General features: G+C 36.8%; 1 protein-coding gene across 3 annotated transcripts in view; it reads right to left on the reverse strand.

Annotated features, from left to right (window-relative positions):
• The window catches only part of ZFYVE9 (zinc finger FYVE-type containing 9), a 211,978-nt gene that overhangs the window by 89,205 nt on the left and 104,927 nt on the right, over positions 1-17,846 (reverse strand). For 2 of the 3 annotated variants that reach the window (XM_047725411.1, XM_047725412.1), the window contains 3 exons: positions 6,448-6,547; positions 3,847-4,023; positions 1,852-2,021 (listed from right to left, as the gene is read on the reverse strand). In XM_047725411.1, coding sequence (XP_047581367.1) covers positions 1,852-2,021; positions 3,847-4,023; positions 6,448-6,547 — 447 coding nt within the window. The remainder of the gene's footprint in view (positions 1-1,851; positions 2,022-3,846; positions 4,024-6,447; positions 6,548-17,846) is intronic. The other variant, XM_047725413.1, reaches the window with a different exon arrangement.

A 17,846-nucleotide genomic window follows, 5' to 3' on the forward strand; every position in this document is an offset into this window, starting at 1 on the left:
ATCAGGGTCTGCATTGGGCTCTCTGCTCATCAGAGAGTCTGCTTCTCCCTCTCCTACTCCCCCTGCTTGTATTCCCACTCTCGCTGTCTCTGTCAAATAAAAAAAAAATAAAATCTTTAAAAAAAAAATTTTTTTTTCGCAATGTTCTTGCTAAGAATTTTGCAGTATTCTCAATACATCATCATGTAAGAGGAGATTTGGAAAATTTTATTGACAAACGATTACCTGCTTTGAAAGCCTGGTACAGGAAATACAGTAATCTATTCTTACTCTTTAATGATGCATAAATCCATCTTTTAGTATCACAGAAAGTGGTCATCTGGCCTCTACTAATACATCATCTGTGGAAAGGAATTTATTTCATTCAGTGAACTCCTGTTAAGTGCCATGCACTCTACGGGGTCCTAAAGATGAGAAAAATATACCCTAGTCTGGCCTTATAAAATCTGTTTTTCCACATTTTACCAGATAAGTATCAAAACAGAGTGTTAAACAATGCAAGAGACAGAAGTAAAATAACTAACTTGGTTTTAGTTTTACAAACTGGGCTGAACTTTGTTTCGTTTTTTTTCTCTTTTCTTTCCTAACAATTTTATTTGACAGAGAGAGAGATAGTGAGAGAGGGAACACAAGGAGGAGACATGGGAGAGGGAGAAGCAGGCTTCCCACTGAGCAGGGAGCCCAATGTGGGACTTGATCCCAGGACCCTGGTATCACGATCCGAGCCTAAGACAGACACTTAACGACTGAGCCACCCAGGCACCCCAAACCTTGTTTCCTTGTAACATTCATTCACTAAAACTTCCTCTTGCATTGAAACAAAATTTATATTCTAAAACCCTATCAGGGGCACCTGGCTGGCTCATTTGGTAGAGTGTGCAACTCTTGATCTCAGGGTTGTTAGTTTGAGCCCCACGTTAGGTATAGAGATTACTCAAAAATAAAATCTTTTTTTTTTAAGACTTTTTTTGCTTTTATTTGATCAGAGAGAGAGAGAGAGAGAGAGAGTGCACAAGCAGGGGGAGTGGCAAGCAGAGGAAGAGGAGAACCAGGCCCCCACAGAGCATGGGAAGCCTGATGTGGGGCTTGATCCCAGGACCTCAGGACCACAACCCCAGCCAAAGGCAGATGCCCAACCCACTGAGCCACCCAGGCACCCCTAAAAAGAAAATCTTTAAAAATCTTACATAGAAACCAAAAAGTAGGGATAGCTGGGTGGCTCAGTCAGTTAAGTGTCTGCCTTCTGCTCAGGTCATGATCCCTGGGTCCTGGAATCAAGCCCCACGTCACGTTCCCAGCTCAACAGAGAGCCTACTTCTCCCTATCCCCTCTGCCCATGCTCTCTCTTGCTATCTCTCTCTCAAAGAAAGAAAGAAAGAAAGAAAGAAAGAAACCAAAAGGTAGAACAAAAGACAGCAGAGAGCTGCTCAGTTTAAGAGAAAAGAATAGAGGGACTCTTCAGCCTCTTTTATGTGGCCTGGCCTTTCCTCACCATGGCACTCCCACAAAGCCACCACAGAATCTGGGGAACAGTTTGAAAACCAATATACAAAGGGGGCAGGATTCCAACTGCATGACTTCTAACAACAGCACTAGCCTGAGCTCACTGTGAACAACCTTCATAAGAATCTTTTTCCTGAAAAAAACCTCCAAATAGAGAGCAAACAAGAACAGATTTTACCAAATTTACTTTACCCTTAGACACATACACACACACACACACGCATGCATGCACTAAACTGTATCTGAAACTTACAGGGTTCCACAGAAAGGTCACTCAACTTGGGCAGAAACAGCCTAATGCTGAATAAACTAAGTACTCACTTTTAGTTACTGTTTTTGTTTTCTTACCTCTGTTGGTAGAGGACTGGTAGTTACTGGCTTTACTGGGTCATGTGACACAGCCAAGGTTCCGGCAGAGGAAGTTCCATTCACTGTTAATTTGGCTGCATCAGCAACTTCTCCATTAGGCAAGATCCCATCAGCAAACCAAACTCGCCTCTGCTCTCTGGGCTGAGCCACTTGAGGAGCCAGAAAAATAAAACAGGCATCAACGTGATATTGGTAGGGTTTCTAACATCAAAGAAGAGAAGGTCACCAATTTCAGAAGTACAAAGAAATGACTATTTAGCATCTTATCATTATAAATACAAGAACTGTAACTGTGTATAAAAGTGGTTATAAATAAAATACGAGTTTAAATATATTTTTACTTCTGTAACTTCAAGTTAAATCTTTATTTAAAACACTTTACTTTAAAATATTAAATACACTTATGATTACATCACATACCCTGCTCCATATCATTGACAGAGAAACTAAGAAAGGTGGTTTAAGTGCCTAGGAAATAAATTAATAGCAGGGAAAAAATATCTAGCAATAGACAGGCACATCTCCTAAAAGTATGAGGTTTCCACAGGAATTAAATATCTGGAAAGGTGATACCGTATTTTTAAAGGCAAAAGATGCCCTGAAGAATGTTGAAGAATTATTTACTAATAAAGGAAGAGTTGGCACAGATATATAAGAGAATTGGGAAGCAAACAGACCAGATCTTTGGCTGACGTGTAACTGAAGATGAAAGACTGATCTGGTAGTGCAAAAGTAGTCTGCAGTAGGGGAAAAGCTGGAAAACTAGGTCTGATGAAATGATCTTTAAATCCTGTTCCGAAAATCAATCCCAAACAGCCAAAACAAAGACAGACTAGGGAAGAACAACAAAAATGACAAATGAAGTAAAGAGAATAAAGATTTTAAGAAAGAAAGCCTGAACTCATAAAAATACAAGGAATATGACTAAGGGATGATCTGAAAAGATGGGAAAATGGGGAAGAATATGACAATATCAGTAGAAGTCTTTGATCTTCAAAAGGGGAGGAGGGCTATTTAACAAGGGGAAGGGAATATTACTAGACAGAAAGACATAAAATTAATGAAAGAAGATTGATTTTAATTATCAAGGGAAACTTCCTGACAAGATTATTTTAAGGAAATATATAACCGGTTTTTACTACTGACAATCTCCCGAACTTACAACGTACTGTTCATCTGACAATATCATAATTCTAAAGATATAATAAACTAAAATAAGTTGAGCCTATAATGTCCTACTTATCATGTGATATAATCAGAAATAAATTTCTGGATTTTATAAAGGTCTAAGTACCTAATGATATTTTCAAATGGACAGATTAAAAATGAAAAGAGGGGCACCTGGGTTGCTCAGTGGGTTAAGCCTCTGCCTTCAGCTCAGGTCATGATCTCAGGTTCATGGGACTGAGCCCCACATCGGGCTCTCTGCTCGGCAGGGAGCCTGCTTCCCCCTTCTCTCTGCCTGCCTCTCTGCCTACTTGTGATCTCTCTCTCTCTCTCTCTCTGTCAAATAAAAAAATAAAATCTTTAAAAAATATATTTAAAAAAATGAAAAGAGAAAATGGCAATATGTTTCCAAAAAGCAATACTAGAACCAGCTGGTCCAAAGAAAGAACTCTTCATTTTCATAAACTCCTACAAAGAACATTAAGGTAGACATGAGGCTAGGATTTTACAAATCAACCTCAAATTCTGTATCTTTTTTCAAGTATAAGCAGTGTGATCACTACATTTTTAAGCTGGAAAGGGTATTAGCATATTTTTAGAGGTGCCTCCAAAATATCAGGCAATACAGTATTTACTTGCCCAGAAATAATCTTGACACATTTCTCACCTTGTTCCTTCCACTTTAATAACCACCCAGAGGGACTTAATCTATAGTGTTTTCAAAGACTTGTGCTGTAAAATCACATCAGCACCTTTTCAGAGGAACTTGGTGAGGAAAAAGAGAGAGAAGAGCACATGATCCCCTACCTTCTGCTCCAGGGTGCTTTAAAACTCCCACAGGTACCATCACAGTGGGAGGTGGAGAGCTCAGGGCTCCTGAGGCCTGAGCTTGCTGCAAGGGAGGGATAGTAGAACAGTATTCAGCAGGATTGTTAGGGTTAGGGCTCTGGCTTGAGGCACTCATCATGTTCTCCCAGGCTTGAGCTAAAGCAAATACAGACAATCAATGTGAATGGATTGCAAAATATGGACACCAAGACCTCCACAATATTGGATAAATAATGTAGCTCCTCCTCATTAACATTCATAGTATGTCTCTCTTCCAGCTAGTGAAAGTATTAAGGTGATAGGTGATTTTATTCAATAAAGGAGACCATTTAGTTAGTAAACTATTTGGAAGCAACAAATATGAATTAGGAGATATTTCTCATACAGACTGAAAGCACATCAGTCTGAGGTTAATGACTAGGATCCTGGCTCCTTTAAGAGACCATACATTCCCTTAAGAGGGAGTGAAACATCAAACTTCCTAAGGATTTGCAACTGGGATAGCATTTAGACATGGGGGGCAGGTTTAATATTTGATGCATTTAATAAAGTTCTATCAAAAATCAAAATCTGGGCCTAAAATAGCATAATTCCATTATATGATATTTTTTTGTTTCATTTATAGACGTCAAGGCTCTTAGTTGAGGTAAAATCTCAGCTGAAAAATTTGGAAGCCTAAAGCTCAAGAGAACACATCTCAATATGTTTGTGAATTCTGATTTCGTGTAATCATTACTTCATGTAAAAGTATCCAGTAAAAACAACCATTTCACATCTTTGGTGTCTCAAAAGCAGAGGACACATTTGAACATGAAAATGTGCTAATGTCATATAAGTGCCATCAACCAATATGAATGATCACAAATGCATTAAGATTCTGTATACTCTATTATTTTACTAACTAATATTTTAAATATTGATGTATCAACTATTGTTTTTAAAGTAAATAGGATGAAAGATGCTACAGAAATGAAAGATATCAAATTTTATCTTCTAGGTTCAGGTAATACCACATGCCCAGGAATGGAAACCACCCAATTTTTTTAAGCATCCTTTAAAAACGCTCATTCAACATCAAAGAATGATCCATAAGATTATGAACATTTATTGCCTCCAAACTTCAGGACAAAGCTAAAAACAACAGCTATGTTCCTTTAAAAGCACTGGCAGAAAGAGGGGAGGAAGAGAAAAGGTGAAAGGGAAAAAGGGATAGGGAACACTGAAAAGCATCAAATTAAATATTCAGAAAAAGACTTCGCTAAGCCATGCGAGAGGAAAGACACTGGAAAAACCAGAAAAAGTAGATTACTTTAGGATCCCCTGGTAAAGGGATCCTTGGCTTAATAAGTATTCCATATGAATCCTCTGCCATTTCCTTCATCTTTAGCTATGCCAAGTTAAAAAAAAAAAAAAAAAAAGAAGCTATCAACTTGAAAGACCTCATCAAATAAAAGAGGTACTGGGTACTGTAATTAGGTATCATGCTCTTTTCTGTGGATATATGTCCGAAAATGAAAGCAGGAATAAAAATCATCAATTGAGCAAATAAGTGAAATAACTACCATCTAAAAATTGACCCTTAAGAGTAGAGAGAATGAATTAATATTTGATCAAAATTGTAAGAATTCAGAAATGGGAGGAAATTGGATGGATCACAGGAGATCAGAACAGATCAGATTAACTGACATGCAGTAGGTTAATAAGCCAGCAACAGGAAAACATCACTAGGAGCAACGCAGACAGACAGAGCAGGAGGGGTCTTAAGCAGATAGGTTCTGGCCTCCAGAATGCACCCGACCCTGGCACAGGCAGTGGTGGTATCCAAGTTGAACATCTTATTAGTAATTCTGGCAACTGTGCAAAGATGTACTCAAAGAGGAAATACTACAGCCTGATCAATTTTGTTGCATCTCTTTACAAAATACTGCTTTAAAACTTTTAACTAAAATTCCCTTGGATTCATTTCTAGTCCCACAAAGGATGAACACGGGACAAGCTATATTTACCTTCTCCTGGCCATGCTCTTTTACCACGTAACTAAATTCAAAACAAATATCCTTCTAACAAATCTAAGTAGTATTAAGGTGATAACTGATAGAAAAATGGACTTCTCTATTTGATCCTAGATGCTAAAATATTTATTTTTAACAAGATAAACAAAACAAGGTGTTACTAAGACTATATTTTATTAAGTTATTCCCTAGAGATGGCTTCCCTTGAAAGGAAAACCTAGGCCCAATTTTAATATTTCATCATCTGAGTAGTCAATAGCCTCCCACGCCCATCCCACTTCAGTCATTTTGTAGGAACATTAAAGCCACACAGCACCAGATTTCCATAAGAAACTCCATTCTTCCTGCAAAACTTACCTGACGTTAGCTTTCATTCATTGAGTTTAGGCACAGGAATTCTGAAATACTACAATACTTTCAAAACATGGAAATCTATTTTCAGTTAACGTTGTGCCTTTTGAGAAGGTGAGCAACTTATAGAGAAAGGCAGGAAAAAACAGTAGTCCTTTCATAGGAATTCTCTTGTTTTGTCTCCATAACTGTGAATCCAAACTGTTTTAATACTTACCATTCATTAGCACTGAATGGCAGATTACACATACTCTAGCTTCCTTTCTATCCATGTATAACAGTTTACATTTCAGGCTACAGCAGGAAGCACAGAAAACCTGTAGGAAAAAGAACATACTAAATTTATTTAGAATCATGATACGAAGGGAACAAACTTATACTGACCAACACTGACTGCCAGGAAACCATATTACTACAACACTGAAAACTTCAAAGGAAAACGCAATTGAGGAAGCTGGGCACAAGATCCAATTCAAAAGCAAGAGCAAGATGACAAGTCTATCAACAGTAAGGAAAGTCAAAGTGTCGGCTGAAAATAAAAACTTAGCCAAGATCACATAAGAAATAAATAGCGGGGGGGGGGGGGGCAGGGAATGAGCTATCCTTAGGCAAAATTCCTATACACACGTCACATAACATGGGCATTTAAAGATAGTTACGTCTGTTTGGAAAGCAAAGATAGCAGGGTAAAATAAGCAAGCACTGAGAATTCCAGGTTTTAGCTTCTGGTTTTTACTCATCTTATGTGTGGAATAATAACCATAATCATCATTTTTACTGGTTTGGTATGAAAGCCAGGAAAGATCAAAGTATATAATTCAATCCTAAAATAAGCATAGGCGTAGCTACAGAAAATCAAAGCACGCAACCAAAAATTCACCAGGCCAATTTCTAGCACCTTATTTTTACTTTCCAGGGTTGGTTCCTGATAATCTTACTTTCTTCTCCCTTCCACATCAGGAAGTAATTGAATCTCCTTAGCTCCCTCTTAAGATGTATTTTCTTGAGAAGTCATTAGTCACTTATCACAGAGAGCCCCATACAGGCGGAAGGCTGTTGCCAGTATGGTAAATTCTACTAATCCAGTCTTTATGGTCCAGAAGTATCTATCTGACAAAGATGAATCACGAGATGAGGTCATATTAAAGACAAAGAGAGATCATCTCCTTTCCTACTAGGTACAATTAATCTATCTAGCTACCATGATCACCAATTTACAGTTTTCAGAGGCTTTATATTCTCAAAGTAATTCTACAATGTAGGAGGAACAGGAAATAGATTATCCTTTTTCTATCAAAAGAAACTGAATTTGGATGGTTAAAAGACTTGTTCAAGTTCACAGTGAAGTATATGAATACAAGCTTTTTACATCTACTATCTAATTTAACCTCGATGAAGGTACTCATTTACAATTAAGAGAGTTAAATAAACAAATGTTAAGTAAAATCTTTCAGCTATACAGCTAGTAGGTTACATAAGTCTCCAAAGACCCTGTTCTTAACTGTTATGTAATACTGCCTCATACTAATTCATACATGGCCTTTCATTTTAGTTTGAGACTTCACTTCTCCTTCTCCCTCCCATGACTTAGTCAGTGGCTAAGTCCTGCTGGTTCTCACTCTTAAATGGTTCTTCCAAAATTTCATCTCCTCCCCCCCATCAATAACGCCACTGCCTTTATTTAGGGTTATATTATTCAAGGCTAAGAAGATAATCATAATCAATTATCTGTCTTCCTAATTTTTAGATATGCCTTTCTAATTCATCTTTCACACAATAAATGACAGAACTTTCTAAACAGTGAATCTAATCATATGAATCCTGAAATATTTCAATAACCTTTCTACTCAAGACATAAAACGAAGAAGCTATCACTCATTCATGCTACAAATGTCTGTCCAACTATGTGCTGCACAGCAGGCTACCCTACCGGATGTAGCAGTGAATAAAATAGGTATGACCTTTGCCTTCATGAAATTCATAGTCATTTTAGTCTACAGAAGTTATAATCTGAAATTAAATAATCACACAAGTGAATATAAAATTACTTGCTTCAAAAAGAAATACATGATAAAATAAGATGTAATCTAGGCCTTACCTCGACTGGCAGAGTCAAGGAAGGTTTTATTTAGGAAATGAGAGAGATAAAATCTGAAATAATTTTTTATGAGTAAAATGGTAACAGGAGAGAGATAATAATAAGCAGAGGAAACAGTGAGTGCACAGGTCCCATTAGGGGAAGAGATCATGTCTCCATTAAGAAACTAAAAATAGTTAATGTGGCTAGAGGCCCTTAGGTTAAGAGAGGCATTGAATAAGATGAGGCCAGACAAGACAAATACCATATGATTTCACTCATGTATGGAATCTAAGAAACAAAACAAATGAACAAAGAAAGAGACAAACAAAAAGAAAGACAAATACAGAGAACTGGTGATTATCAGAGGGGAGGTGAGTGGGGGGTTGGGTTAAATAAAGAGGATTATGAGGTACAAACTTTTAGTTATAAGTCACAGAATTAAAAAGTAGAGCATAGGGAATATGGTCTTTAAGAGTTATGTATAGACTTGTTCAAGCATTATGGTATATAGATGAAAATATAACTCTGTATATTAACTATACTTCTACTTTAAAAAAAGATGGCAGGGGTGCCTGGGCGGCTCACTGGGTTAATGCCTCTGCCTTTGGCTCAGGTCACGATCTCAGGGTCCTGGGATTGAGCCCCACATCGGGCTCTCTGCTCAGTAGGGAGCCTCCTTCCCCCTCTCTCTCTGCCTGCTGCTCTGCCTACTTGTAATCTCATTCTCTCTGTGTCAAATAAATAAATAAAGTCTTTTAAAAATGAACAATCTGAAAAGGAAATTACAAAATTCCATTTATAGTAACATCAAAAAAGAATAAAATAGACTAGATAAAATATTTGAGTTATATATAATGAAAAAAGGGCTAAGATCCATAACATATAAAAAGCTTCAATGAACTAATAAGAAAAATACAATGCTACAAATGCTTCTAAAAAAGAATTCACACAGGTGAATTTATAGAAAAATTTACTGAAATATAAATAAAATGACTAACTAAAGATATACGTAGTATCACTTGTGACAAAATAAAAATTAGAAGAATGAGATACTCTTTTCCTGTTGTACAAAGATTTTTAAGAAACTGGTATTATCCAATGGTGGTGAGGGTATAGAGAAAAGGAACTTTTGGGGTGCCTGGGTGGCTCAGGCAGAGCTGAAGCCTCTGCCTTCAGATCCAGTCATGATCCCATGGTCTAGGGATCGAGCCCTGCATTGGGCTCTCTACTTAGCAGGGAGCCTGCTTCCTCCCCTCTCTCTCTCTGCCTGCCTCTCTGCCTACTTGTGATCTCTGTCTGTCAAATAAATAAATAAAATCTTAAAAAAAAAAAAAAAGAGGAACTTTCTCTCATATCCCCCTGGTGGTAGTATAAATTGGTGGATTATAAAATTTTAAATGTTCTCTCCCTTTGACTTAGCACATGCAATTTTTTAAAATTTTATTTATTTTTTATTTTCATTTTAGAAGGGCGAGGGGCAAGGGGAGAGAGAGAATCTCAAGCAGGTTCCACGCCCAGCACAAAGCCCAAAGTGGGGCTCAATCCAATGTCCCCGAGATCACAACCTGATCCGAAATCAAGAGTCAAATGTTTAACTTACTGAGCCATATAGGTGCCCTTGGCACATGCAATTTGAAAGATTTATCATACAAAAAAAAAAAAAATCAAATGTGCAATGAGATGTATACAAGAATTCGCTCTGTACAGTTCATAATAGTCCAAAGTTGTAAACAACAAAAATGTTCATCAGTAGAGGAATGGTTAATTAAACTGCAGTATAACCATTAAATGGAATGCTGTTAGCCTATAAAGAGAATGAAATATTCTCTATGTAGTTACTCATATGAAAAAGCAAAAATAATCAAGTTGGAGGATAAGAATTGGACAGAAATAGGGCTTCCCCCCCCCTTCTCTCTATTTACTTTACATTATTTTTTTGGTGTTGGACTGGGATATTTAAATTTTATTTTGAGTAGCGCCTTTTCTGTATTCTAAGAGGAAAGAGAATTAAAAGGATTAGTTGGGTGTTACGGGTTAAATCGTCACTCCCCCAAATACATATATTGAAGTCTTAACCCTCAATACTTCAGAATGTGACTCATTTGGAAATAGGGTCTTTACAGAGGTAATCAAATTAAAATGAGGTAATTAAGGTGAGTTCCTAATCCAATATAAATGGTGACCTTATAAAAGGGGAAATATGGACACAATATGTGGAGAATAGGATGTGAACATAAAGAGGGCCATCTACAAGCCAAGGAGAAAGACATGGAATAGACCCTTCCCTCACAATCCTCAGAAGGAACGAACCCTATTACCACCTCAGTCTCAGACTTCTAACCTCTGGCACTGTGACACAATAAATTTCCATTGGTTAAGCCACAGTTGGTGATACTTTAAAGATTTTATTTATTTATTTGAGAGAGTGAGAGAGTAAGTATGAGTTGGGGGAGGAGCAGAGGGACAGGGACAAGCAGACTCTGCTGGCCTGGAGACCAACCCAGAGGTCGATCTCACCACCCTGAGATCATGACCTGAGCCGAAATCAAGAGCTGGAGGCCCAACTGACCAAGCCACCCAGGTGCCCCTAGTACTACTTTATTATGACAGTCCTGGTAAACTAATATAGTTGGGAACTTTCCGAAGTAAAGTAAAGGACTTGGTTTTGGTTTAAAAAAAGAAAAATCCTCACGTAAGGATGGAAGAAAAAAAAAAAAGATATCCTTTTGTAAAAGCAAGCTAGGGGGGCAGCATTATGCAGCTGAACAGAAGGACCTAAGACTACCTATCCTTCCCAGTATATAATGAGCCTAACAGTAGTGTGGAGGGGGATCTTTTATGTCTCCAAGGAAATCAGAGCACCAAAGTTAGTTAGAAAAGTGGATGACATACCAAGAAACTACCTACAATGGCAAGAAAATGGTAGTCAGGCAAAGGGATACACCCAAGCCAGAGAACTACCTGGGATCAAATGTAACATACACCACAAGACCACCACAGGACAGTGTCTTTGACTGACACAGATGGTGTACCACAACATGAAATAGAAGACTGACCCAGAAATGCTGGCTCTCATTCTCAAAAAGACAAAAACTATCATGTAATAGCTCCTCGGGTTATAAGAATTAGTACCATGGAATAGATAGGCAGAATCTAAGATACTGGAACCAACTGAGAACAGGTTAATAATCTTGGATTTAAAATTACTGGACAATACTAAAGTTGCCTGACAAGGCCAAGATCAAGTTGTTTGCCATGAATCAGGTTAGTCAGTGTTCAACAAGGGCATTCTTGGCATTTGGGGCAGCCAATTCCTCACTGTTTAGCAGCCCAGGTCCCAGATTACTAAACACCAGTAGCAACCCCAGTCACTGTGACAAACAAAAACATCCCACCCTCACATTGCAAACATCATCTAAGTACCTTCCCTGATTCTCTGAGCTAGAGAGTCAAAAAGTCAGTTCTAGAAATAGAGAATTACATATTTGCACATACAAACTTATTATACCACCAAAATATCATACCATATGCTTTTATTATCAGAACTAACACAATCTACTACAATCTATTATATTTATTTAACTTATTCTCCATTTTCCCAAGCTAGGGTATAAACTTCATGAAGTAAAGAACTAAAGTATTTCAATACTGATATCACAGTGCCTGAAATAAAACAGGGACTTAACAAATGTTTACTGCTTCCTTGATTACTAAAGTTATTGCACACATTAATTTATGAGCAGAGAAACAAACATTAATGTGGACTTATCTGGGAAGGCCTATATCACAGACACATTTGTCTTTGTAAAAAGACAAATTATGATGATTTATAATACATATTATATTCAATGTTCCAGCTAAGTACTGGTTAAAATGTTCCATTTGTGTGTTTTTGGTTTTTTTAACTGAGGTCAGTTCCTTTATTTTGTTGTTTACATATATTAAGGTTTATTCTTTGTAATGTAGAGTTTAATGTCTTTTTAATTGAGGTATAGCTGACACACATTATATTAGTTGCAGGTGTACAACATAATGATTCAGTATTTGTATATACTACAAAAAGATCACCAAAATAAAGTCTAGTTAATACATGCCCTTATACACAGTTACAGAATTTTTCACTATGACAACTTTTAAGATTCACTCTCTTAGCAAACTTTAAATATGCAATGAAGTATTACTAACTACAGTTGCTATGCTGTGCATCACATCTCTATGACTTACTTGTTTTATAATTGGAAGTTCGTACCTTTTGACTCCCTTCACCCATTTTGCCATTCTACCTGACTCCTACCCTTATTACCTCCCTCCCTCTATGAGCCTAGGGCTTGGGAGGTTTTTGTTTTTGTTTTATTTTTAGATTCCACATATAAGAGAGATCATAAGGTATCTGTTTATTTCTGACCATTTGTGTGTTTACATGTAATTTTCTTTAATGTGGCATTTCTGGATTCATTCTCAACTTTATCATTCACTGACCAAATCAGTTTGTGGGAATAATTTAAACTGCAACCCTCAGTTTTTCCTCATATGTAAAAATTAAATGTTAATATTCTCCTTCTATGGCTTTCATGAGGATTAAATGAGATAATACACAGAAAATGTAGTACACAGTAGGAACTGAGTGGACGATAACGCCTTTCTTATTTCCCTTTACTTTCCTTTCAAAACTTCCCACTCATGGCTTTCCACATAACAAATCCTACTGCCAAATTGGTAAGTTTTTTTTTTTAAGATTTTATTTATTTATTTGACAGAGAGAGAGAGAGAGAAAGAGAGATCACAAGTAGGCAGAGAGGCAGGCAGAGAGAGAGGGGAGGGAAGCAGGCTCCCCGCTGAGCAGAGAGCCTGATGCGGGGCTCGATTCCAGGACCCTGAGACCATAACCTGATTCGAAGGCAGAGGCTTAATCCACTGAGTCACCTAGGTGCCCCAGATAAACAAGTTTTATACTTGAGTACCATGTGTGCCTATTTATGCCCCCTTACTGTGTGCATAACACTTAGTCCTTGAAAACTCTTGAAAATTCAAATCAGCAAATGTTCACTTATTTCTTCCCAATTTAGAATAAGAGTGGAAAAAGTGATATCCCAGGTCTTCAAAAAAATACTATAATTATGACAAAAAATAACTGCCTTGCAAGAACAAACACAGGAAAGTGCTTGTAAATGACCAATATCCAGCTATTCACAAAGACAAATGACAATAACAACTTGTAAAAATTCTTAAGTGCAGAAGAGTACTTTACCCTGGGTTATTAGCAAATACCAAAACCAATGTAGCAAGAGCTAAAGCAGTTCTGATTCCAACTCTGCCTCTATCCAAACACCTGTTCCAACTTGACTGTTATTAACTGAAAACAAAAATAATTATTAGTCATTTTAGGAGTATACCACAGGAAGGGCTCTAATTCGACCCTGCAATTTTATTTCTAATCCACGTTACACAGGAAGACAGATACAACAACAGAATTATAAGAAAACAAATTCGACATAAAACCTTAAACTTATGTGAAGTTACCAGACTGGTTTCCTCTAAGATGCTATAAATTAATTTTTATGTTCTGTTATTATTTTTTAAATAACCACATTGTGTTTTAAGTTTTATGTGTAGGTTAAAAAGTGCTAATTTGTAAAAGGCAAGCAATTAAAACATGTCCCTTTTTTTTAAGCCATATTCTGGCCATTCTGCATTTTTAAAACTTATTATTACAGAAATTTTCAATCATATAAAAATAGACATAACAGTATAAAAAACGCCTAAGTGCCCAGTGCCCAGCTGAAACAATTATTAAAGCAAATCCTCACCTACTTCTCTCTCATTTAATTATTTTGGAACAAATCTCATATATCATCTTTAAATATTTCAATATATATCTCTGAAACACTATTTTAATACAACACTACCATATCTTACAATTAAGATTTCTTAAAATTAACAAGTTCTTAATATCAAATATCTGAACAATGTTAACATTTTTTAATGGACTTTTTTTTTAATAGACTTTTTAGAGCAGTTTTGGGTTTACAACAAAATGAAGCAGACATTAAACGGCATTCGATATACCCCTCCCCCAACACATGCCCTAGTCTCTGCCATTACCAACATCACTCATTCTAAGTTTCCCAAGGTTGAAGCTTAGATAACTGACTTTAGTTCTTTTCTAATTTATGCATTTAATGCTGATTATGTTATTCTTTTAAATTTTATTTAACTTTTTAATATTATGCTTGAAGCAGAAATCAAAGAGGTCTATATACTATGATTAGTGAATGTCTTAAGTCTCTTATTATACAGGTTCTCCTTCAAAAATATTTTATTGAAAGAATTGAGTCATTTGTCCTGTACTTTCCCACAGTATGGATTTCATTGATTGCCTTCTTGTGATGTTTTTTTTTTAAAGATTTTATTTATTTATTTGACAGAGAGAAATCACAAGTAGGCAGAGAGGCAGGCAGAGAGAGAGGAGGAAGCAGGCTCCCTGCTGAGCAGAAAGCCCGATGTGGGGCTCGAACCCAGGACCTGGGATCATGACCTGAGCCGAAGGCAGCGGCTCAACCCACTGAGCCACCCAGGCGCCCCTTGTGGTGATATTTTTTAATGAATTTCTCTAACTTCCTATTTCCTATAAATTGACTGCTAGATCTAGAAATTAATCAGATTCAAATATGCTTTTTCTGAGAAGACTATCTCATAGATAGTGATTTTTTTTTTTTTTAAGATTTTATTTACCTATTTGACAGAGGGAGAGACAGCAAGAGAGGGAACACAAACAGGAGGAGTGGGAGAGGGAGAATCAGGCTTCCTGCTGAGCAGGGAGCTCCACAAGAGGCTTGATCCCAGGACCCTGGGATCATGAGCTGAACCAAAGGCAGAGGACTAACCACTGAACCACCCAGACACCCCCATCCCAAATTATTATTATTTTTTAAAGATTTTATTTGTTTATTTGACAGACAAGTAGGCAGAGAGGCAGGCAGAGAGAGAGGAGGAAGCAGGCTCCCCACCAAGCAGAAAGCCCAACTCGGGGCTCGATCCCAGGACCCCGGGATCATGACCCCAGCCGAAGGCAGAGGCTTTAACCAACTGAGCCACCCAGGTGCCCCCAAATTATTTTTAATCAAATCAATATTAAGAATCACTATTAAGAATTAAAAACAAAAAGAGAATGAAAACAATTACCCAGAATTCCACCAATTAAAACTACTTGTTTTGTATTTTACGTGTTCATTTTATATATACATGGTTTTATGACCAAGAGTAACTTTTATAATTATAAGCAAAGCATAACTATGAGTTTGCATTTTATTTTATCTATATATCATCATAGACATTTTTCATACTGCCTTATCGTAATTATTTTTAGTGGTCAATCCAGATGTATATATCGTATTTATCATTATCCAATTTTGGACAGAAATTGTTTTAAATGTACTTGCTATTTAAAGTAACACTAGGGGCGTCTGGGTAGTTTAGTTGGTTAAATGTCCAAGAACTCAACTCAGTTCTTGATCTCAGAGTTGTGATTTCAAGCCCCATGCTGGGCTCCGTATAGTATACCATGGAGCCTACTTACAACCAAAAAAAGCCTGTTGAGCTTAATAAATAAATAAAGTAACACTAAAATAAACATCTTTTTGCCTTACAATTCTTGCTCTTTAGGAATTATTTTCCCCAAAAGGAATTATGAGCTCCAAGAATTGACACTTATGCATTTTAAATGTATAAACATGGTGATTTCAACTTAACATCACCTGCATTGAGTATTATCAAGTTTTTATTGTTCCCTGTATAAATATGAAATTTTCATTTTTACCTCATAGTAACTAATAAATTTAAATATTTCTCTACTGTCTACTAACCCACTTAAACCTCTTTTGCCCATTTATATACTGAAAATGTGATGGTTTTAACAAAAGACACTTTTGTCATTTGACATTCTGTAACCAACTTCTAATTTGTTCTATCAAAGGAAGCCATTTAAGACTCAATATCCTACTCTGCGTTTTTCAAATAATTTTCTTCTGGCTTAAAAAAACATTGTGACTGGGGTGTCTGGCTGGCTTGTGGTAGAGCATGCAACTCGTGGATCTTAGGGTCATGGACTCTGAGCACCATGTTAAGTGTAGAGATCAGTTAAAAAAAATTGACGCGACACCTGGGTGGCACAGTTGGCTAAGTGTCTAACTCCAGTTTCCACTCAGGTTTTCATCTCAGCATTGTGAGACTGAGATTATGCTGGGTTCGGTGCAGAGTCTCCTTAAGACTCTCTCTCCCTTTCCCCCTTCACCCCTCTCCTCCCCTTTCCACAATGATAACTTGTGTGCTCTTTCTCTCTAAAATAAATAAATAGATCTTCAGAAAAAAATTGTGACCAACCTAGATGAAATGGACAAATTCCTAAAAATACAAAATCTGCCATGTCTGAATCAGGGAGAAATAGAAAATCAAAACACATCTATAACTAGTAAGGAGACTAAATCAATAATCAAAAACCTCTCAACAACAACAAAAAAGCTCTAAATAAAATGGCCTCATTGGTAAATTTTACCAAACATTTAAAGAACACCAATCCTTCTCAAACTCTTCCCAAAAACTGAAAGGAAAAGAACCTTCCCTTTCTGTGAAGACATTACCCTGACAAGAAAGCCAAACAAAGGCACTACAAGAAAACTATAAGCCAATATCCCTTCTGAACACTGATGCAAAAAATATCCTCAATAAAATACTAGTAAACCAAATTCAGCAGCACATTAAAAGGATTACGATCAAGTGGGATTTATTCCTTGAATATAAGGATGGTTCAACATAGGAAAATCAATGTAAGACACAACATTAATAGAGTGGGGAAAAAAATCCACATGATCACTGATACAGAAAAAGCATTTAACAAAATTCAACACCTTTACATGATAAAAACACGCAACAAACTTAGAAAGAAACTACCTCAAAGGCCATATAAAAAATTCACAGCTAACATATGTAACAATGAAAGACCGAAAGCTCTTCCTCTAAGATAGGAGGAATAAGACAAGGGCGTACACTTTTATCACTTATATTCAAGCTTAGTATTTGAAGTTCAGCCAGAGCAATTAGGCAAGGAAAACAAATAGGTATTCAAATTGGAAATGAATAAGTAAAATTATCTCTGTTTACAGATGGCATAATCCTATATGTAAAAAATACTAAAGATAACCATACACAAAACTGTAAAAACTAATAAATTCAACAAGTTTGCAGGATATAAAGTAAACACACAAAATCTATTGTTTGTTTGTTTTTTAAGATTTATTTATTTACTTGAGAAAGAGAGAGCACATGGGGGTGGAAGCTGCAGGGGGGAGGGTGTAGAATCTCAAGCAGACGCCCTGCTGAGTGCAGCCAGACTTGGGACTTGATCTCACCACCCTGAGGTAACGACCCCATCCAAAACCAAGTCAAATGCTCAACTGACTGGGCCACCCAGGCACCCCCAAAAATCAGTTGTATTTCTGTACACTAATAATGAACAAGTCAAAAATGAAATTAGGAAAACG

This window comes from Lutra lutra, chromosome 4 (assembly GCF_902655055.1).
Source record: "Lutra lutra chromosome 4, mLutLut1.2, whole genome shotgun sequence".
NCBI lineage: Eukaryota > Metazoa > Chordata > Mammalia > Carnivora > Mustelidae > Lutra > Lutra lutra.